General features: G+C 41.5%; 2 protein-coding genes across 5 annotated transcripts in view; one reads left to right on the top strand and one right to left on the bottom strand.

The window, feature by feature from the left end:
* S100PBP (S100P binding protein) overlaps positions 1-19165 on the bottom strand; it is a 44074-nt gene extending 24909 nt beyond the window's left edge. The window contains exons 1-5 of one of the 3 annotated variants that reach the window (XM_003937554.4): positions 19070-19165; positions 11937-12053; positions 10478-11307; positions 9321-9409; positions 6806-6909 (exon numbers count right to left, since the gene is read on the bottom strand). In XM_003937554.4, coding sequence (XP_003937603.1) covers positions 6806-6909; positions 9321-9409; positions 10478-11305 — 1021 coding nt within the window. In that variant the 5' untranslated portion in view covers positions 11306-11307; positions 11937-12053; positions 19070-19165. Of the gene's footprint in view, positions 1-6805; positions 6910-9320; positions 9410-10477; positions 11308-11936; positions 12054-12677; positions 18753-19069 lie in introns of those variants that run through there. The other 2 variants (XM_039474301.2, XM_074380466.1) reach the window with 2 other exon arrangements.
* A 145-nt stretch (positions 19166-19310) lies between these two features.
* YARS1 (tyrosyl-tRNA synthetase 1) overlaps positions 19311-23631 on the top strand; it is a 42496-nt gene continuing 38175 nt past the window's right edge. For both annotated transcript variants that reach the window (XM_074380465.1, XM_003937553.3), the window contains exon 1: positions 19311-19577. In XM_074380465.1, the coding sequence (XP_074236566.1) occupies positions 19521-19577 (57 nt within the window). In that variant the 5' untranslated portion in view covers positions 19311-19520. The remainder of the gene's footprint in view (positions 19578-23631) is intronic.

Genomic DNA, 23631 nt, shown 5'->3' with positions numbered 1-23631 from the left:
ACAAAATACAAAAAACAAGTACTGACAAAGATGGGGAAAAATTAGAACTCTTGTGCACTGTTCGTAGGACTGTAAAATGGTGCAACTATTGTGAAAAACAGTATGAAAGTTTCTCAAAAAATTAAAGAGACCTACCGTATGGCCCAGCAATCCCACTTCTGCATATGTATGCAAAAGAATTAAAAATAGGGTCTCAAAGAGATATTTGTAGACCCATGTTCAAAGTGGCACTATTCACAATAGCCAAGAGGTGGAAGCAACCCAAATGTCCACTGACAGATGAATGGATTAAATAAAATGGTATGTACATATACAATGGAATATTATTCAGCCTTAAAAAGGAAGAAAATTGAGTGGTGAGAAAATATAAAGAAATAAAAAGAAAAAAATTTTAAAAGGAACGAAATCCTGTCAACATGCCACAATGGATGAACCTGGAAGACATTATGCTAAATGAAATAAGCCAGTCACAAAAAGATAAATATTGTACGATTCCACTCATAAGAGGTATCTAAAGTAGTCATTTACAAAAACAAAAACAAACAAACAAACAAACAACAACCCAGAAAGTAGAATGGTGGTTACCAGAGACTGAGGGAAGAGAAGGGTTAACTGTTGTTTGGGCATAGAGTTTTAAATTTGCAAGATGAAGCGGTTCTGGAGATACATTTTACAACAATATGAATATGTGTAACATTACTAAACTGTACCCTTAAAAATGGTTAAGATAGTAAATTTCATGTTAGGTGTATTTTTTGTTTTTAAACACAATTTTAAAAAAGATTAATGAGATCATGTCAATAGGAGTAAGAGTCAGCTTGAAGGAGCTCCCATTTATCAAATTTGAGACAAACAGCATTAGAAAGAAAAAAGAACAGTAACTATAATTGATTTTAACACATTGATTCTTTTAAAAAAATCCACGAGGTTATAGTAATGCTAAAAAAGTAGAAAATCTTTATAAAAGAATGCTAGTTAATAAATGTAGACGAAATTACATGTTTAGAAAATAAACTTTTCCTTTTTTTTTGAGATGGAATTTCACTCTTGTTGCCCAGGCTGGAGTACAATGGCGCAATCTTGGCTCACTACAACCTCTGTCTCCTGGTTCAAGAGATTTTCTCTCTCGGCCTCCTGAGCAGCTGGGATCACAGGTGCCCGCCACCACACCCAGCTAATTTTTGTATTTTTAGTACAGGTTTCACCATGTTGGTCAGGCTGGTCTTGAACTCTTGACCTCAGGTGATCCACCTGCCTTGGCCTCTCAAAGTGCTGGAATTACAGGTGTGAGTCACTCCACCCAACCAAAAATGAACTCATTTTCTGGTTTTTTTTGGTGGTGGTTGTTGAGACGGTGTCTCACTCTGTTGTCTGGGTTGGAATGCAGCAGTGTGATCTTGGCTCACTGCAACCTTCACCTTCTGGGTTCAAGCAATTCCCCTGCCTCAGCCTTCCGAGTAGCTGGGATTACAGGTACTCGCCACTATATCCAGCTAATTTTTCATATTTTTAGTAGAAATGGGGTTTTCCCACGTTGGCCAGGGTGGTCTTGAACTCCTGACCTCGTGATTCACTCACCTCGGCTCCCAAAGTGCTGGGATTACAGGTGTGAGCCACCATGCCTGGTGAAAATGAACATTTTCTATGTAACTTTCAGTGCAGTAGCTCATTCAAGCAAGGATCAATAAATGCTCAAGCAACTGGATGAACAGTTAGTTGCTGGAGAACAGGATATTCACATGGTACCAAAGCATCACCCCACAGATAATTTACTAATTACAAAGGAGTAAATGTATTTTACAATGGAAAGATACGCAGTTAACACCTTAACAAACTTAGTATTACTATTTGTGGAACAACCTGTCATTAAGCGTCATATATGCCTCCTAATTTCATTAGGAGGATATAGTGTAGGATGAATACACGATAGTACCTAGGAATTATTCCTGCTAAAAACATTTAATTTGAATCTAATCCCATCTCTGGACCCAGCTTCCAGTTTACAGGAAATACAGAGAATGGAGGAACAAATTAAATGATACCACAAGAAACAGACAAAATTCAGAATCTGGGACAATCTACAAAACAAGTGACCTAAATTAAAGCTCACCAATTATTAAAACAAAATATGTTAAAATTTATTTATCAAATTTATAACACTAAAAATTAATACAATTTTTTGGGGCAGGACAATCTGGTAACATGTAACAGCTTTTTAAATGTTTATATACTTTACCCAGCAATTCCACTTCTAGGAATTCATCCTATAGAAATAAGAGTTGTACATAAACATTTATTGACCAGAATGTTCACTGCAGCATTACTTATGAAAATGGATGCAATCTAATTTACCAAGATAAAATAATTACACAATAAAATACTTTGTAATCATTGAAAATCTTAATTTCAAATATTTAACATGAAAAGGTCCTTAAAATACGTTAAGTACAAAGAAAGCAGATTATAAACTATTAATATGTAATTTCCCGTATACGTATAGTCTACCTTACAGGAAAGATAATTATCAAAATGTTAATTTTGCTATTTCTAGGTGGCAAAATGGATTTATAGGTGATTTTAAGTTTTTTCTTTGTAGGAGAGAGAATCATTATTTCTAATGTCTGAAAGAATAAAAAATGGGCCAGGTGCTGTGGCTGACGCCTGTAATCTCAACACTTTGGGAGACCAAGGTAGGTGTATCACTTGAGGCCAGGAGTTTGAGATCAGCCTGGCCAAAATGGTGAAACTCTGTCTCTAATAAAAATATAAAAATTAGCTGGGTATGGTGGCCCATGCCTGTGGTCTCAGCTACTCGGGAGGCTGAGGCAAGACAATCACTTGAACCCAGGAGGGAAAGAGATGGCAGTAAGCTGGGATCGAGCACTGCACTCTAGTCTGGGCAACACAGCGAGACTCAGTAACCTCCCTCCCCTGCCAAAAAAAGAATAAAAAATGAAAGAGAGAACAAAGTTAATTTTCATGATGCTAGAGGGCAGAACTAGGAACTAACAATAGAAATTACAGGGAGCAGGAGGCTGAGGCAGGAGAACTGCCTGAACCCAGGAAGCGGAGGTTGCGATGAGCCGAGATCGCGCCATTGCACTCCGGCCTGGGTAACAAGAGCGAAACTCTGTCTCAAAAAAAATAAAGAAAAGAAAAAAGAAAGAAAGAAAGAAATTACAGGGAAGCCACATTTGACTCAATGTAAGGAATAACTTTCTAACAACTAGAATTTTCTAAGCAATGAATGATCTGCCTTATGAGGTAATAAGTTTTGCATTATTAGAACTCTAAGCGAAGGCTAAATGGTCACTTGGCAAAGACACATAGAAGAGATTTATGTGTTAGGAGATTAAAGAGATGCTTTTAATGGTCTTTTTGTACTTTAAGTACTTATAATTTCTTTTTTTTTTTCTTTTGAGACGGAGTTTCACTCCTGTTGCCCAGGCTAGAGTACAATGGCACAATCTTGGCTCACCACAAACTCCACCTCCCAGGTTCAAGCAATTCTCCTGCCTCAGCCTCCCGAGTAGCTGGGATTACAGGCATGTGCTACCATGCCTGGCTGATTTTGTATTGCTAGTAGAGACAGGTTTTCTGCATGTTGGTCAGGCTGTACCTGAACTCTCAACCTCAGGTGATCCAACAGCCTCGGTCTCCCAAAGTGCTAGGATTAAAGGCATGAACCACCTCACCCAGCCAGTACTTATAATTTCATATAAAGTTTTCCATTTGCAGGGATACCAGAAAGGAAGTGGTTGGTTATTTGATATTATAATAAAAGTCCACGTTATACTTAAGAGATTATACTTACATTAGAATAATGGAGTTGAAGGATGATTTACTTTGTTATATTCTACATCAATTTAATATACACACTATTGATAAAGTGAAAGCAGAAAACTAACCCAATGGACAGGATTCAAACTGAACCGGGAAAAACTACATTTGAATCTACTACTTACTAAATTCTCTGTGTCTGGTAAGAACCGGAACAATTACACTTTTTCAAGGTTAAATGCAATAAACATTTCAAAAAGGAGGAGGATATACTCCCGTTTTGCACTTATGGCTGCACTATAATTCACACACAAATGAAGAAAAGGTGAAGAATATACCACCCACCCCTTGCAATATGGTATATAAAAATCTTATGATTTTGGATGTAGGAATACTGGGCAATGGGAAGTAACAGAAAAACTTAACATTATACTGAGTTCCTGGAAGGCAGAAGGAAGTGTCAGAGGTCTTTGAAATTTTTTAGAGTAATTGTGATGTTGAAAATAAAAGATGCACTTAAAAAAACAACTTTTTAATTACGGAAATTTTCAAATATACACAAAGGTAGAAAGTGTAATCACCACTCACCTTCATTTCTCAACATTTTTATTGTGGTAACCTAACTGTTAGCCTAATCGACTCTCTTTCTGAGAGCTGTTCAGACTTCATGTTAGCTTCTTGAGCTGGACAGACTCCATGTTAGTTTCTTCACTTGCCCTCCTTTTTCTCCCCCTTTCCCCTGAGCATGTAGCCAGGTTAAGCTAACTCCAAGCAGACCCAGGAATGCATTTACCGATAAGATACCAAGTCAAGCGGTACCAGCAGCCCTTGGGAATGCAGATGTTGTTAAGTACCCAGAGCCCCCATATCTGTAAGCTGTATGTCTTTTGTAACAGCTTAAGCCCCTGCACCTGGTACTGTTTACTTTTTATGTACTAGTTTATCTTTTAACTTTTTGCTTGCTCTGCTTCTGTAAAAAAATTGCTTCAACTAGGTTCCCCCTCTCTTTTCAAACTAGGGTATAAAAAACCACCTAACTCTTTCTTCTGGGCCTAGAGAATTTTCTTTAAATGCTCCAAATGAGAGAGAAAATGTAACTGGATATCATCAGTGTCAACTGCCTAGGATATAAAAAAAGGCATCAGCTCACACAGTGAAAAGCAATGACATGGCTAGGCCTCTTCCATAGAGCTTGATACAGACATATTTCTTCTAAATTTGCCTCTCCAATGATGGGGGGAGGGGAGGGGTAGGGAGGAGAGGTTTCTCTACTTCTATCACACCTAAAACAGTTCAAGCAAAGGGATCTCACAAGCACAGGGCTAAGAAATCAATATGAATAATATGTGGTTGCTTATGAAATACTGAATAAAAAATAAAAGGATAGGGGATAAAAAAATTCTTCTGGTGTCTGTGTTCTAAACCTTTCACTCATAGTCTTACAAAACAAACAAGAAAAAACTACCAAATGATTCAGAATTTAAAAGAAGAGTCTCCTCTCCTCTGCAAAAGCACCAAAAGTTCTCCTAAAACCCTCCCTAGTGATTTACAATAGATCTGAGTAATTAAACTAATTATCTTCTCTGCGGAGCCCACCTAGGGCATCCTCCTTCCCCATCTTCCACTTTTTCCAAACACAAGCAGAGGTGCTCCTTCCCTGCTCCTACTGTGCTTTATATTTAATTCTATTAGAGCATTAATCAATACTGCAGTATAATTATCTTCTTCTCTGGACTGTGAATTCCCAGAGAGATAAGACTCTATCTTACTCCTCTTTACATTTCCAATTCCTGGCCGGGCATGGTGGCTCACGCCTGTAATCCAAGCACTTTGGAGGCCAAGGTGGGCAGATCACCTGAGGTCGGGAAGACCAGCCTGACCAACATGGTGAAACCCCATCTTTAAAAAACAAAACAAAACAAAACAAATACATTTCCAATTCCTTATCTTTAAACCTACCACCACTGAAATGAAAAGTTTTCTCAATGAATAGAGATGACAGAATATGGAGTTATTTTTTTATTTTTTTTGGACAGTCTCACTCTGTCACCCATGTCGGAGTACGGTGGCATGATATTGGCTCACTGCAACCTCTGCCTCCTGGACTCAAGTGATTTTTGTACTTCAGCCACCTGAGCAGCTGGGTTATAGGCATATACCACCACCCCAGGCTAATTTTTTTTCCCCCTGAAAGAATATAATTTGATTAATTTTTATAGTTTTAGTAGAGACAGAATTTTGCCATGTTGGCCAGGCTGATCTTAAACTCCTGGCCTCGAATGACCTGCCCGTCTCTGCCTCCAAAAGTGCTGAGATTACAGGCATGAGCCACCATGCCCGGTCTGGAGTGATCTTATAAAGAGTATAAAACCTCTCTAACCTTTTCATCTTCAGTTCTTTCCATAAGTCTCCACTTTAGGAGTTTTCCTATCCGCCAGTAGTTCAGGCTGAATAACATGGACTATAGTCTCTTGAGAGCTGGAGAAAGAATCTAGTCACTTTGGTTTGCAATATCTTCTAATGAAGTGAGGGGAATACAACTTGAAGGATCTGGAAAGTAGTTAAACCTTTCAAGAGCTTTTATTCAGAAGCCAAAATGCAGAACAGTGTTTGAAATGCCTGCTTTTACATTTAAATGCTGAAGGTAACAGGGAAAATAAAACATTTCAAATTTCAAAAACCAACAACTAACAGGCAGCACCTGGTTGTCCACTTCTACCATTTTTCAGACAAAAATTCCCTAGCAAAAATGTACAGGTCTGGGTTAAAGCCTCAACCACGAGGGAGGCACCTTTCATGTACTGTTTTAAGTGTGCTTAGACTCCTCTCTAATACTGGTTAACCAAACCACTTTGAGAATTATCTGGTTAGGCAATCCCTTGAAGTGAAAATCTTTGGGTAAGGAAGTTATCTTTCTCAAGAATTTCAGAAAATTCTAAATAATCTTCCAGTTTAAGCTATGTTACACTGGAAATAAAAAGTCACATCACATGTTTTATATGCCTTTCTTTGGTTACCATGTTACCTTGGTTAGAGTCCTCTGGGTCTTCTATATGAGCAATGACACTCCTGAGATAAATCTCCTTCTGCTGTTCTAGATTTGACTGTGAAAACGTCGGAACATTAGTCCTTGAACAAAGCAAACCCGAAAAAAGAAAAACAGCCCATTAGAACCAGGAATGTAGAGAGAAAATTCTCTTTATGATCCAGGGGCAGAAGATAGTATTAGTCACATAATATAAAGCTAAAATGGAGTATGGAGTCAAGAGAAAAAGAAAGAGAAGCTGGGTGTTGTGGCTCATGTCTGTAATCCCAGCACTTTGGCAGGATTGCTTGAGGCCAGGAATTTGAGACCAGCCAGGACAACATAGCCGGACCCAATAATTTTTTTTTTTTTTTCCTCAAACAGACTCTTGCTCTGCCATCCAGGCTTGAGTGCAGTGCCGTGATCTCAGCTGGCTACAACCTCTGCCTCCCGGGTTCAAGCAATTCTCCTGCCTCAGCCTCCTGAGTAGCTAGTACTACAGGTGCATGCCACTGCACCGAGCTAATTTTTTTTTTTTTGAGACAGAGTCTCACTCTGTCGCCAGGTGCCAGGCTGGAGTACAGTGGCACAATCTCGGCTCACTGCAACCTCCACCTCCTGGGTTCAGGCAATTTTCCTGCCTCAGCCTCCCGAATAGCTGGGACTACAGACGTGCACCACCATGCCCAGCTAATTTTCATATTTTATTAGAGACGGGGTTTCACCATGTTGACCAGGATGGTCTCGATCTCTTGACCTCGTGATCCACCCGCCTCAGCCTCCCAAAGTGCTGGGATTACAGGCGTGAGCCACCATGCCCGGCAATTTTTTTATTTTTAGTAGAGACAGGGTTTCACCATGTTGGCCAGGATGGTCTCAATCACTTGACCTCATGATCTGCCAGCCTCAGCCTCCCAAAGTGCTGGGATTACAGGCGTAAGTCACCGCACCCAGCAACATTTTTTTAAGATTAGTAGGCCTGTAGTCCTAGCTACTCAGGAGGCTAAGGAGGGAGGATCACTTGAGTCCACAAGTTCAAGGCTGAAGTGAGCTACAATCACACCACTACATTCCAGTCTGGGTCACAGAGTGAGAACTTGTCTCTAAAAAAATAAAATAATTTTTAAAACTACAAAGAGAAGAAAGAAATAGACACAACCTCCTTGTAACAAGGAATAGAAAGGTGAAGATTAGTCTCTAAAGAAAGAAAGCATTTGTTGAGTAATTCAAGGTTAGTCAGGAAATAGCTAATGTTATACAGTCAAATTGAAAAGCTGAATGGGGTAAGGACAGAAAAGAATCACTAGATCTGGTACAATTAGAGTAATGGTGACCTTGGTGAGAGCAATTTCTGGCCCTTACTCATACCGATTGACTGTATTAAAGAGTCAGTAGATGAGAAAATTGAGATTACAAATTTATTACTGTCCCAAGTAGCCTAAGTTGTGAGCTTCTGGTATCACTTACATTGTAAGCAATTCACAAGGTTTCCCTCAATTATGCAAACAAAACAAAAAACCAGGAACTGGGATTTGGGGTGGTAGTCAAAAGAAAACTTTAGCTTTATTTGTAATAATTTAAGTTTTTATTTTATTTTTCACACAAGCTCTCACTGTCTCCCAGGCTGGTGTGCAGCAGCCTGATCTCAGCTCACTGTAACATCTGTCCCTTGGGCCCAAACAATCTTCCCACCTCAGTCTTCCTGGTAGCTGGGACTACAGTTATATGCCACCACACCCGGATATTTTTTTGTATTTTTAGTAGAGGCGGAGTCTTGCCATGTTGCCCAGATTGGTACTGAACTCCTAATCTCTAGCATTTGGCCCACCTCGGCCTCCCAAAGTGCTGCGATTACAGGTGTGAGCTACCAGGGCCAGCCTAATTAAATTTTTTAAGCAAAGTAAATATAATAAATGTATAATCAAAAGAATTTTTAAAAATCTCACTGTAAGGAAGCTAATCTGATTCAACATTTTAAAAAAAGCTTTTCTAGTGCATTCAATTTAAAAGGATCACATAGAGACACTGCCATCTCCTGGCAACAAGGGAATAAATTGAAAAGGTGACGCAAACTTGCAACCCTTACTAGAATTTTTTCCCAACAGCAGTTGTATGCAAGTTGGGAGAGATGAAGAAATAATTTTCTACTAGTTATATTTTAACAGTTTTGTTAAAATTATTCTAACCTCTTACCACGTATATGATTAGCCTGCCCCATACACAGGAGAAGAAATCTTAGATTTGTAGTGCTTTCACTAATATGTCTATTTTGCTTTCAAAATAACTGTAAAGCAGCAGAGAAGGCATCTAATGACGCCTTATTTTATGCATAAAAACTGAGGTAAGAAATTTGACTTGCCAAAAGTCACACAGTTGGTAGTGCTAGAACTTCAAGTTTGCTTACTCCAAAAGCAGGGTTTGTTCCCTACACTAAGAGGAAACAGGGGAGGGGAAGAAAGAAATTGAAGAGAACCAAAAGAAATCAGAATATGTAATTAATTATACTTTACATTACCTGGTCTTGGTTTGTAGAACAGGAATGACTTTGCCTAGTCTTCTCTCACGGCCTTTCATCTTCCCAGAATCCTTGTCAAGAACATTCTGCTTTTTGAGGAGAGGAATGCAAAACGACAGGTGGTTCTTAGTTACAAGAAAACCACTGAAAACAACACTATTTATGGAAATATTTTTTAACTAAATGCTACACAAGCTTATCTGTGAACATTACTGTGTGCCACGTATGACAGTAGTGCTTTAAATGAGATAGCAACTGTAATCTTTTTTTGTAATCTTAAAAAAAATAATGAAACCCTGGCCAGGCGCAGTAGCTCACACCTGTAATTTCAGCACTTTGGGAGACTGAGGTGGGCAGATCACCTGAGGTCAGGAGTTCGAGACCAGCCAGATCAATACAGTGAAACCTCACCTCTACTAAAATACAAAAATTAGCCAGGCGTGGTGGTGCACACCTGTAATCACAGCTACTCAAGAGACTGAGACAGGAGAATTGCTTGAACCCAGGAGGCGGAGGTTGCAGTGAACCGATTGTGCCACTGCACTCCAGCCTGGGCAACAGAGTAAGACTCTGTCTCAAACAAAAAATAAATAAATAAAAAGAAAGAAACCCTATGTGGCAGGGATTATTACACTCATTTGGCAGATATGGAATCAGGCTCAAAAAGATTAGGTAAATTGCCCAAGATTTTTTCAGCTCTTTCATGGCTGACTCAGAGCTAGCGCTATACCTAATATAGCATAGCAACAAAGATTGAGACTTAAGCTGAAACCCAAGGACAGGAAAAATAATAGAATTATCATCTTAGTAATTATTCAACAAGGGTAATTTAATATTATGTATCAGGTAATGTAAATGCATTATTTCATTAATCCTTATTATACTATGAAGTATTATTTACTCCAATTTAGGTAAGAAATATGGGGAAACACTGAAGCTAAATAATTAGCCCAGGGTCACAGTGCTAGTCAGGATCCAAACCCCAATTGATCAGAACACAAAGCTCTGCTAGATTATAACAAATGTACCGAGGTGCAGGATGCCCTCAGTAGGGGAAGCTGATATGTGTAGAGACAGGGGTGTACATATCAACTTCCTCCTATACATTTGAATAAAAATTATTTCATTTTTCTCTTCACCTTGAACAATGTACTTACTTTGTTTGATGAGCTGGAAACAACTGGAGACCTCATTTCACAACTTGGTTTATGTGAACCACCATTTCTGCAGGATGACTCCATATTAGGAGTGTCTGAATGGTCTGAGATCTGAGAGAATACAGACATAAGGTTCTTACTGTCAGTCATATTTTTATCAGAGACAGCTTGTTGAAAGTTATTGTTTGAAGACAGCTGGGGCCCATCCCAGGCAGAATTACTGGGGCTGATCCCTTCAGATTCAGTACAAAGTTTGCTTTCATTTGGGGTAAGACCATCTTCTCTCATCTCTTCTCCAAGGGAAGAGAGTTTTTCAGTATCTTTGGATGAATCAATCTCGTCCTTATCAAGCAAAGAATCACAAACTGTTGGATTAAATGGTGCAACAGTCACTTTTATAAGATTCTTTTCTAATACAGACCGTCTGTTTAATGGTTTATTAGGAGCTGGTCCATGACCACCTGATGTACTTAGCTGAGGTAGTTTGAAGAGGTCAGGAGTCTCAGCTACTGGTCCCAAGCTGTACGATGAATTCTTCTCTTGGAGAGTATCAAGTAGAATTTGACTCCCTCTTTCTCCTTTCTCAACATGCCCAACATCATCTTCCCCAGAAGTCTGCTCATCTGATGGGTCGTCTTCCTTCAAGAGTGCATCAATCTCTTCCTCTGTGTAATTTAAATCACCGTCATCTTCTTCTCCTTCAGACAGCTCCAGCAAGGAGTCATCTAATCCATCCTCATCCAAGGAACCCCAAGAAAATGGGGCATTGTCTTTAGGCAAGAGAGAGGTACCAGAAGACTGTTCAGAAGGCATCAGTGAGCACATCATTTCTGGAGAAATAAGACAGTTTCACTGAGGAACAGAAAATAACCTTATACCAACTGTAGTCAACTATACGTGGGTAATGTTCTAGTATTTCAAAATCTTTGCACTGTGACTTGTAACATGAGAAATAATTTTATGATATTTAACTTTACCAGAAACATGAAAATACATGTTAGAACAATGAGCAAAATGGTAATAATTAAGATGCCATGACAATCTGGATTGGTGAGGATGTGGAGAAACAGCATTCATACACTATCAATAAAAGTATAAGTTAGTACAATATTTTGTGCAGAGTAACCCAGCAATTTCACTTCTGAAAATCTGTCCTTCATATGTATGTTCAAAGCAGCCAAATCCTGGAGGTAATCTAAATGTCCATTACCAAGAGAACTTTTCAGTAAATCATGGTGCATTTGTGCTATGGAATACTTTTCAATTATTTAAAAACACAGTGAAGTAGATCTGTAAGTACTATCATGGAATGATATCTACAACACACAAACAAAACAAATGTATATCATGAAAAATGTTTAAATATTCGGTTTACACTTTAACACAAAACAAATACGCATTACTTTTGAAATAAAACAAAATTCACAAATACAAGAAGGTAAATAATTGTCTTCCATACTGTGTGGAGCTGCTGGAGCAATCTCTGCCTTTGCCACGAGACCAAATGGAAAAAGGTTTCAGCTCCTGCTAGCTGTTCCTTTCAGGAGACTTGTCAAAATGATTGACTCCCACCTTCCTGCAGGCAAAAAGAAAATTAGAGGATCTTCTCATCACTTTCAACTCTGCTAATTACAAAGTCAACTGTATTATGCTTTAAGGTGCTCGATGTATTAATTTTGATCTGGATTTTTTTTGTAATACCAGAAAGTTGGATTTTCTGCGTCAAGAACACCAAAGAAAAATCTTCAAAGAAAAAAAATTATGCAACTAAGGGAACTAGTTTTGTTCCTCTCAACAATTTGTACTTTCTTAAGACTACCATCTACTTTAGTAGGATGAATACGAGGATGGAGTCCAAAGACCTGGGGTGTAGTGCTGGTTGTATCACTGGCCAGCTCCAATAACTTGGGTATGCCAATTGACCACCTGGACTTGTTTCCTCATTTACAAAATAGGAAAGGGATGGAAAAGGGGGACCAGGCAATGTCTGAGATTCCAACAAAATCTAAAAATTAATCATGACCACACATATAAAAATCTTTTACAATATAAATATATAAATGCAAAAAAAAAAAAGGTCATTAAAACAAACACAACCCTGGGCAACAAGGCAAAACACTGTTTCTACAAAAAAAAAAAAAAAAAAAAAAAAAAAAAAAAAAAAAACAGAAAAATTAGCCAGCCATGGTGGCGCACACACCTGTATTCCTAGCAGCTACTCATGTGGCTGAGGTGAGAGGGCCACTTGAAGCTGGGAGGTCAAGGCTGCAGAAAGCAGTCATCATGCCACTGCACTGCAGCCTGGATGACAGAGCAAGACTCTGTCTCAAAAGAAAAAAAAAGATACAAACAAAAATTGATAACTATTATAACTTGCAGGAACATAAGGTAGGTCAAGGTTGGACTTCTGTATCATTTTACTTTTCTACTTGAATGTTTACTTGTATAATTAAAACCTAGTTTTTAAATAGCTAATGACAGACCTAATTTATATTTTCCAAATGGGAAAGGTGATAAAAAGCTAATATTTCACATATCTGAGAAGCTATTAAGAAATGCTTATACACTAAAGTCAGTAATTTGGAAAATTCCTTGTAGCCTTGTAACTATAAAATTTTCCCTACTCCATGACCCTCCATACTACACTGAGTTTTAACTTTGGTTCATATATTCTTTTAGAAGATATTTTTTGAGCTACAATCATCACACAGCACAAGCTGTGTGATACGTGTCTTTATTATTTCCAAGAATTCAAGATATAGCTCCCACCCTCATAATGTATAATCTTGTTAGGGAAACAACACTGAAAATTAAGCACCAACATGAGATAATACAAAATGGTACGGACAATAAAGTACTAGAGAAAGAGAAGAAATGAGAGGGATTACAGAATTTTAGAATTAGAAGGGACTTAGTTAAACTTACTCATCTTAGAAATAAAATGGGAGAAAAAGAAATATTAAGTACCTATTATAAACCAGGTGCTGTAAGACACATTTTACAATTGTAATTTAACCTTTCAATCCAACTCTGTAAAATTAATCTTATCAAAGAAATCATTTTCTGGCTGGGCAACACTGGCTCACGCCTGTAATCCCAGCACTTCGGGAGGAAAAGGCAGGTGGATCACGAAGTCAGGAATTGAAGACCAGCCTAGCCAACATGGTGAAAACCTGTCTCTACTAAAAATACAAAAATTAAACGGGCATGGTGGCAGGCACCTGTAATCCCAGCTACCCAGGAGGATGAGGCAGAGATATGCTTGAACCCAGGAGGCAGAGGTTGCAGTGAGCTGAGGTCAGCCTGGGCAACAAAGCGAGACTCCATCTCAAAAAAAAAAAGGAAATTGTTTTCTGTTGTAATTAAACTTAGAGCTGCTCCTACTTATTTTACCAATACTATATTCTAGCAATTGTGAGAGTTCTAAGTGTTGAAGCAGATGCCTCTATGAAAAGTAATTTCTCTGCACTAATGACTGAATTATTTTACTTAGTTTGTATCTTTAGGCAGCAGTTAGAAAAAAAGTTTACTTTTGGAAAATGCCCTTCTTTGACTTCAGAAAGTTTATGGTTGTCAGGCACAAATATCACAGGCACTGGGGTTAAACAGCTACATTTCTTAGATGCCCTTTCTGGGCCATTGCCCTCCATTCCAACTCCTTACAAAAGGTCTAGCTGAAGCCCTTGGTTGGCCAAATGGAGAGTTCAACAGATTTTTCCCTCTTGGGCAACTAAAGTTCAGAAGCATTAAGTGACTTAACCAAGCACACATAGCTAATAATGTTAGATAGGGCAAGGATAAAAACCCAAGTCTAATTCCAAAGGCAATGTTTTTCCTACTACATCTGTGACAGACTTGCTCAGGATTGGTCAGCAAATGGCAGAGCTAGAATCCAAACTCAGGCCTTCTAAATTCAGTACAATCTCTAACAAACTGCAAGAGTAAAGACCAAAGAGAGCTTTTGGTCTCTTGGAAAAATATTTCAAGCCACCTTAATAGGACCAATATCTTTCATAACCATTGCAATAATCAATTCCTATACAACATGACATCCAGATGCAAAAAAAAAAAAAAAAAAAAAAAAAAAAAGGCTTTTCTGAGCTTCTCTTATGTTTCAATAGATCTGGGAACAAAAGTATACAAAACAATACCATATATATGGTATATAGAGAAAGAGATAACTTTAATTTGTACAAATAATTCTCTTTCTGATGTTATTTCATTTTCAAAAGTACTTATTATAAACAATGTAAAACATATACATAAGTAATTTAATAGTATAATGAACCCACACACACCCATCACTCAACCCCAACAACTATCAACTCATAGCTAATGTTACCCTATCTACTTCGCCACTTTGCTGGATTATTTTGAAGCAAATCCCAGGCATCGTATCATTTCATCTGTAAATAACAAGAATTCCTTATCATAAAATAGTTCAGGTTTCCAATTATCTTATTAACTTATTTTAATAAGTTAACTTATTAACTTTTTTTAAGGTTAAAAAATGATCAGTATCCAAATAAGGTCCATACAGTGTGACTGGCTGTTCACATCTTATGTGTATTTTAATCTAAAGATTTCAGATCTTTTCCCCCTGCAATTACTTTATTAAAGAAACAATATGCTAGATGGCTCATGCCTATAATCCCAGCGCTTTGGGAGGCCAAGGTGGGCGGTCACTTGAGGCCATGAGTTCAAGCAAGACCAGCCTGATCAACATGGCAGAACCCCATCTCTACTAAAAATACAAAGAAAATTTAGCTGGGTGTGGTGGTGCAGGCCTGTAGTCCCAGCTATTCAGAAGGCTGAAGCAGGAGAAACACTGAAACCCAGGAAGCGGAGGTTGTAGTGAGCAGAAATCGCACCACTACACTCCAGCCTGGGTGACAGAGTCAGATTCTGTCTCAAAAAAAAAAAAAAAAAAAAGAAACAGTACTACCACATATTATGTATGGATACATCATACAATTATTAAAATATGCATGAATATAAGGAATACCAAATTCAGGATAGTGGTTACCTCTGGTGGTGGAGAGAGAAGAGGAATGGCAAAGGCACATGGGTAACTATACTTATATCTACAATGTTTTCTTTCTTTTTTTTTTTTTTGAGATGGAGTCTCGCTCTATGGCCCAGGCTGGAGTACAGAGGCACGATCTCGGCCCACTGCAACCTCTGCCTCTCAGGTTCAAGCAATTCTCTGTCTCAGCCTCCCGAGTAGCTGGGATTACAGGTGTGCACCACCAGGCCTGGCTAATTTTTGTATTTTTAGTAGAGATGGGGTTTCACCATCTTGGCCAGGCTGGTCTTGGAACTCCTGACCTTGTGATCCACCTGCCTCAGCCTCCCAAAGTGCTGGGATTACAGGTGTAAGCCACTGTGCCCAGCCAACATTTTATTTCTTAAGAAAACAGTATCTCATCTTAGGCCACATGACAATAAATAAATAAGGAAAACAAGAAAAAAGAAAAAAAAATAGCATGAAGAGACCTGGAACAAATATGGCAATCTAAGATAAAGCAGGATGGTGGGCATTAAAATGTTCATTATTATTATTATGTTACTTTCTATACTGTTTCAAAATTGTTACTTTTTCGAGATAGGGTCTCAAGTTTGTTGCCCAGGCAGAATACAGTGGTATGATCATAGTTCACTGCAGCCTTGAACCCCAGGACCCAAGCAGTCGTCCACCTCAGCTTCCTGAGTAGCTGGGACTACAGGACCACGCAACAATACCTGGCTAATTTTTTTCTTTTTTTGTAGAGACAGAATCTCATTATGTTGCCCAGACTGGTCTTGAACTCCTGGACTCAAGCAATCCTTCTGCGTTAGTTTTCCAAAGTGCTGGGATTACAGGCATTGAGCCACCACACCCAGCCACTGTATTTTTTTATATGCTTGAAATAATAAAAACGTCTTAAAATTATGAAGTCAATGGGAAAGACAATGATTATACCCTGTGAAGTCTCAAATATCACAGTACCTACCTGACAGGGTTGTGGCAAGAATTAAATGAGATCACAAACATAAATTTAGCACACTAGAGGCACAATGTAAAAGACTAATAACTGGTGGCCACAGTTATTATTTCACTCCACCATCATCATTGCCCTGACCCCTGAAGAGTCAGTCTTAAGAAAAGCATAGGAACCTCAGGAAAAAAGACTGCCAAACTGGCAGGGAACTTCCCCTAGACCCTGCTCGAAATCATCTAGTATGCTCTAGTTTCATCTAGTTTAATCCAGCATTCAACCATATTGTCACCAAAGACCTAGACAGACATCTGAAACATCAGGCAAATTCTGCAAATTAATGTTCACTGAACTATCCTTTATAGAGGTACTGGACCTTAGTAATTAACTTAGTCTCTGACCTCAATACAGATGAGAACACCCATTAAATTCTATTAACTTCAAACACAAGATTATCATGAGGAAAAAGAGGATGTTCATGAAAGCAGTCTAAACCTAAAAGTTCTATACCAAAAAAACCCTTATGTTTAATGAATGTGCAAAGGGCGGGGGGGAATCCTCAGATAAAATTGAAGTTCTTAAGTGAAATTCCAAAGACAGCCTTACTTGTCAAAAGAAGGGTTACTTAAATCTCTGTCTACTATCTACCACCTTTCCTGGCACTTGCCTGGTAACCTCCACTTAAAATATGGGGACTCCTTTATATTTTTATTTTATATTTTATTTTTATTTTTGAGACAGGGTCTCATTCAGCCACCCAGGCTGGAGTGCAGTGGCATGATCTGGGCTCAATGCAACCTCCACCTCCCAGGTTCAAGTGATTCTTGTGCCTCAGCCTCCCAATAGTTAGGATTGCAGACGTCTGCCATGCTTAACTAATTTTTGTATTTTCAGTAGATATGAGGTTTTGCCATGTTGGCCAGGCTAGTCTTGAACTCTTGGTCTCAAGCAATCCTCCAGCTTCGGCCTCCCAAAATGCTGGGATTACAGGCATGAGCCACCATGCCCGGCCTTACCCCTTTATTTTTAAGGGAAGAATATTTTTCCGATCTCCTAATTCTATCTCTTAGTTCCTCTACACCCCATCCTTTCTGTGACCCTATTCTGTCCTTCCCCATCTCTCTCACCTGTCCACCCCCTTCTTCACACTTCAGTTTACCACCCCCTCTCTCTGTTCTCGAACCTCCTGGTTGCAACCTCAGAAACTGGTTCCCTTTCTATTTTTATCTCACCTCAGAAAACCTACTGCCTTCGAGCACGAAGCCTTATTTTACTGAGGCCACTAAAACTGCAACACTAGATGCAAACCCACATACTCTTTCAAGCTCTAAAATTAAGACCATTACCAAGCAGGTTCTGACAGGTACGGCCAAGGGCAGAGATTATTTCCAGTGGACAAGACCTCCCCCCGGCCTCTGATTTCCAACCTCTCCCAAATGCAGTACGTGTGAAGCACACACTCAGCAGGCTTTACCACGCCATAACATATACACAACATTCACAAAAAATCAAAATGAACTGAAATGATCTGTAACAGTTTTACAAATTCCTTCGAGGTAACTAAAAACACTGCAGGACGGAAAAAACAACCCAGGGCTGCAAATCTTTGCTTTAGGCAGTATTTGACTAGATGAGGGTGCCAGGATTCTCCTCCCACAGGGACACAGAGAACAGACTTGCTAAGCTGCAGCAACAGGTTTCTTTTTAAAAAGAAAATGTGCTTTAAAACATTTTAGGCAGGTCGGCTAGAACTTGGAGTCCCTAACAAATACACAAAAAACCTGGCGATCAGGTTAGGGCAGGCGGTGGGCAATTCGACCACTTCCAGGACCACTGCGGGGCCCACCCTGAGGCAGCCGACTGCTGTCCCACTTGCCTAGGAAGTAACTGGTGACGCCGCTTCCAGCCCTCGAGCGCCCGGAGGAAGGGTGGCCCAGGCCCAGCCTCTGGAGGTACCGCCTCGGCTCTCCCTCACACTCGCAGCCCGGGACCGTCTCCCTCCGGGAAGGGCCTCGGCCCCTCCCTCCTCCGGCGACCGCGCGAATTCCCGCCTCCCCGCGGAAGGCGGGAGAAGCGAGGGTTCTCGCTCCCTGACCCTCCCCCCGTAGGGGCAAACTCGCCCCTCGGCAGGCCCGGGCGGGGCGCTTCTCTCCCGGGGACCACCGTCCTCCAGTCTTCCCGGGGAAAGCGTCGCCCTCTTTCTGCTCCCACCCACGACACGCCGTAGAGAAGCTCGCGAGCTTCCCGCAGGCAACAGCCTCCCGCCCAGCCGGCCGGGGCTGAGGCGTCCCCCGCCACCTACACCTCCGCGGTCCCCACCCCCACTGGGCAGAGACTGCAGACGGCGCCCCCCGACTCTCAGACGACCAGGGAGCTTCCTTTTTCCTCAGCAGGGTGAGGGGCATCTGTCGCCCGCCGACTTGAAGGTGGGGGGCAGGGACATTCCCTCGCCGTCACCTCAGGCGCTAGAACGCGCCCTTCTCGCAGCAGGGCGTGGGCCTCTCAGTCCCTCCAAGGGGCCAGCGGCGTGCGCAGCCCCTTGGAGAAGCAACAGGCGCCCCCATCCCCCTCCCGGCCGGGTAACGCCGACCCCCTTGTCCCTCCCGCTCTTCACCTCCGGAAGCCGGGCCAAAGCCTGGGCGAACGACTGCGCCTCACTCCGCCCCCTGCGCCATTTTATCGCCCCCTCCCCGACCTCCCCCACCCGGACTCCACTCGACCAACGCCGGCGGGAGGGCAAACCAGCAGTGATTGGCAGAAAACCGCCCCGCCTCTAAGAGGGTTGCGCCCCGCGCAGGCGCGTCAGCCCCGCCCTCCGCACCGCCTTCCTTGCTCACTGGCTCCACCTTTTCCAGGTTCATCGAACTGCTCGACTCTCTACTGCTCCTCACTTTTTCCGGCTATTGCCGGGAGGGGAGGGGTTCAGGCCAAGCAAGCCGAGCGACGAGCTCAGCTGATGCAACCTGGCTGGACTCGCGTGACAGTTCCCGGCACGCGGCGGCGACGGTGACCCAGGAAAGGCCTCTGGTGCCGAGCTAAGTGTGGGAAGCAGGGGTAGCAGAGCCATGGGGGACGCTCCCAGCCCTCAAGAGAAACTGCAGCTTATCACCCGGAACCTGCAGGTCAGGCCTGGGGATTGGAAATGCGCCGTTGGGGGACTAGGAGCCCGAGGTTCAGTGATTTTGAGCCCCATTACTGGGTTCTAAGTGTGTAGGGCCGGGGACTCAGCGCTGGGGCCGCTCTGAGAGAGGTTGCAGATGTCACTGATGATCGGTCAGTCAAGCAGTCCGTCCCTGGGTTTCACAGAAGTCACAGCGGGCTCACCTCTTGCTGCAGTTACCTTGTGTTGGAGCCGAGCTTTGAATCCAGGACTCCCACTCCACCCCCCATTAAGGGCCGCGGTTAATAGGGGGCTTGGTCACAGAATGCGTCAAGGGCCTGCCAGAGCTTGTCTGAAGGGGACCAAAAGTTAAAAATGACCCACTACAGGGTTCAAGTAAGTACTGGAAGATGCTATATTGGGAGCTTTAAAGGGAAATGAGAGAAGGGAAGGCTTCCCTGAGGAAGTGACCTGTACACTGTGCGCTGAAGATAATAGATTTCCCCCCGCCCTCAGGCCACGTCTGTTCCGACTGTTACCAAGAACTACAGGAGTAGGAGTTAACCAGAGGAAGAATGGAAGAATGAGAGGGAGAGCATTTCAGATGGAGGGAACAGAAACTGTGGCTAATTTAGCTGGAATGGAGTGAGCAAAGTTATGAAGAAGCACTGAAAAATTTTTGTATTGTGTATTCACTTGACTTTTCCGGGCTTCTATTGTCACCTTATCAGGGAGGCATTTCCCGACCGCTTTATTTAAACAACAAGTCCTCTGACACCAGAACTGCCCCATCCCTTGCTCTGCCTTTTTTTCCATTGTTGTTCCTACATACTATACGTTTTAATTGTTTATTTGTTTAGGAGAGGCAGGCAGGGACCAAGTCACCGGACCTTGTAGGTCTTATTCTGTTCAATTTTAAATTGGGCTTTCTTCTTCTTCTTTTTTTTTTTTTTTTGAGACGGAGTTTCGCTCTTGTTACCCAGGCTGGAGTGCAATGGCGATCTCGGCTCACCGCAACCTCCGCCTCCTGGGTTCAGGCAATTCTCCTGCCTCAGCCTCCTGAAAAGCTGGGATTACAGGCACACGACACCATGCCCAGCTAATTTTTTGTATTTTTAGTAGAGACAGGGTTTCACCATGTTGACCAGGATGGTCTCGATCTCTCGACCTCGTGATCCACCCGCCTCGGCCTCCCAAAGTGCTGGGATTACAGGCTTGAGCCACCACGCCCGGCCAGGGCTTTCTTCTAAGAACAGTGATACATCAGTTGGGCCACAGCCTGCTCTGTTTTTTCTTTTTTTGAGATGTAATTCACATACTATAAAATTCACCCGTTTAAAGTGTACAATTCAGTGAGTTTTAGTATGTTCACTAGTTGTGCAACTATCACACTAATAAAACTTGCAGACACTACCTATTACCCACTACTCCCAGCCTTAGGGAAACACTAATCTCTCTGTCTCCAGGTATTTGCCTATTCTGGGCATTTCATATAACTAGAATCATACAATATGTGTCTTCTTGTGTCTTTTTGTGCTTAGCATAATATTTTCAGAATTCATCCGTTTTTGCACCTAGCAAAACATCATTCCTTTTTATCGTTGAATGATACTCTCTTGTATGTTTGTACATTTTGTTTATCCATCATCAGTTGATGGACATTTAGGTTATTCCATTCACAATTTAGTTTTAACCAAAGGTATTTGCATGCTTCCCCTAGCTAGAGTCTTAGTTTCCTATTCCCTCCCTATAAAATAGTGTGGATTGGGGACTTAAGATACACAAAACTATTAGAATTGACTCACGGTTTTTGGTTTTTTGGGATTATTTTGAAACAGTTTTGCTCCGCCTCCCGGGCTCAAGTGATTCTTTTGCCTCAGCCTCCCGTGTAGCTGGAATATTACAAACATGCACCACCACACCTGGCTGATTTTTCTATTTTTAGTAGAGATAGGGTTTCACCATGTTGGCCAGGCTGGTCTCAAATTCCTCACCTCAAGTTATCTGCCAACCTTGGCCTCCCAAAGTGCTGGGATTACAGGTGTGAGCCACCACACCTGGCCTCACTCAGGGTTTAAAGGGTAAGTAATGTGACATCTTCTTGGGTGATGATAACCTTCCAAGTGTTCACATAGTTGGGGGTGCTCTTGAGCATGCGGGATCACCTGCCAACAGACTTGGAGCACAGGATTTTAACAAGTTGTGCTAATACATGACTCGAACCAGCAATATCATGGTTTCTAACAGCCTCCTAAAACCATAACTTGAGGAGACGCTACATATACTGGCCTATTAGAATTTTTCCAATATTGTCATAGGACAGAAATAAATCATAAAAGGTCTTAAAAAAGGAAAATGAGTTTAAAGAAGTTTTTGGGTTTTAAAGACTGTCTCTGGCTACCTTTTAGAACATGGATTGGAGGGGCCAGGTACAGAGTGGCTCATGCCTTTGGGAGGCCCATGAGGGCAGATCACTTGAGGTCAAGAGTTCAAGACCAACCTGGCCAACATAGTGAAACCCCATCTCTACTAAAAATACAAAAATTGCCGGGCACGGTGGCTCAAGCCTGTAATCCCAGCACTTTGGGAGGCCGAGGCGGGTGGATCACGAGGTCAAGAGATCGAGACCATCCTGATCAACATGGTGAAACCCCGTCTCTACTGAAATACAAAAAATTAGCTGGGCATGGTGGCACGTGCCTGTAATCCCAGCTACTCAGGAGGCTGAGGCAGGAGAATTGCCTGAACCCAGGAGGCGGAGGTTGCGGTGAGCTGAGATCGCGCCATTGCACTCCAGCCTGGGTAACACGAGCGAAACTCCGTCTCAAAAAAAAAAAAAAAAAAATACAAAAATTTCCTGGGCCTGGTGGTGGGCACCTGTAATTCCATCTACTTGGGAGGCTGAGGCAGGAGAATGAACAGTGAGTTAAGATCACACCACTGCACTCCAGCCTGGGTGACAAAGCAAGACTCCATCTCAGAAAAAAACAGAAAAGAAAAGAAAAGAAAATTGATTGGAAGGAGCAAAAGTAGATCTGGGTGACCAGTTAGGAGAATATGAGAGTAATCCTGGTGTGATCTGATGGGGCCTGGATTTGGGTGGTGATGAGAGAAATAGGAGGGTTGAAGAGCAGTTTTGGAGTGCCTTGAACAACTCTAAATGATGGTACCATTTACTGAACAAGGAGTGAAACTATCAGTGAAAAAGATGGTTAAGGAGTGAAGTAAGAAGTCAAGAGCATGAGTAGTGTTTTGAACGATTGGGTTGACCACAAGGACATGGTCCTGTATATGGATGTGAGCAGGAGATTTGAGGGTTACTGGCTCACAGTAGCAATTGAAGCAACTGAAGGGGATCAGTTAAGGAGAATGTAGAGAAGAAAAAAAGACCAGAGCCCCAGAGATTGCTAATATTTAATGACTAGGAAAAATAAGAACAGTTGCAAAGAAATCCAAGCAGGCAGAGAAGAGGAAAACTTAGAGAATAAAATAAAAGAGACCAAAGGAGAGTACCTCTGGGAGGGAGTGAAGACTAAAAAATACTCATTGAATTTAGCAATGTGAAGGTCCTCTGTGATCTTAGCAAGAGTATATGTGATGTGATACGGAATTTAGTAGTATTGTTGTACCCGAGTGAGTCGAGGAATGTGCCACACTCTGAGATTGAATTATGAGTCCTTTACTATGCTGGCAACTGAGAGGTGGCTAACGCCCAAAATTCTCTTGGCACCTAAGAAAAAGTTAGGTGGTCTTTTATACCCTAGTTTTGAAGGGGAGGGAGAACCTAGCTGAAGCGAATTTTTCACAAAAGCAGAGTAAGCAAAAAAGTTAAAAGATAAACTGGTACATGAGAAATAAGACAGTGCCAGGTGCGAGGGGTAAAGTCATAAGAGACATACAACTTATAGATAATGGGGGTTCTGGGCATTCGACTGCACCTGCATTCCCAGGCTCTGCTGGTACCACGTAACTCAGCCACTTATCAACTACTTCACTCCTGGAGGTGCCCAGTGTCAGACTGCCCCAGCTACATACTATAGTTACATACTTGATGGTGGGAAAATAACTAATATGAA

The sequence above is a fragment of the Saimiri boliviensis genome, chromosome 11 (genome assembly GCF_048565385.1).
Source record: "Saimiri boliviensis isolate mSaiBol1 chromosome 11, mSaiBol1.pri, whole genome shotgun sequence".
NCBI classification, from domain to species: Eukaryota; Metazoa; Chordata; class Mammalia; order Primates; family Cebidae; genus Saimiri; species Saimiri boliviensis.
This window is presented reverse-complemented; position numbering and strand designations above follow the sequence as displayed.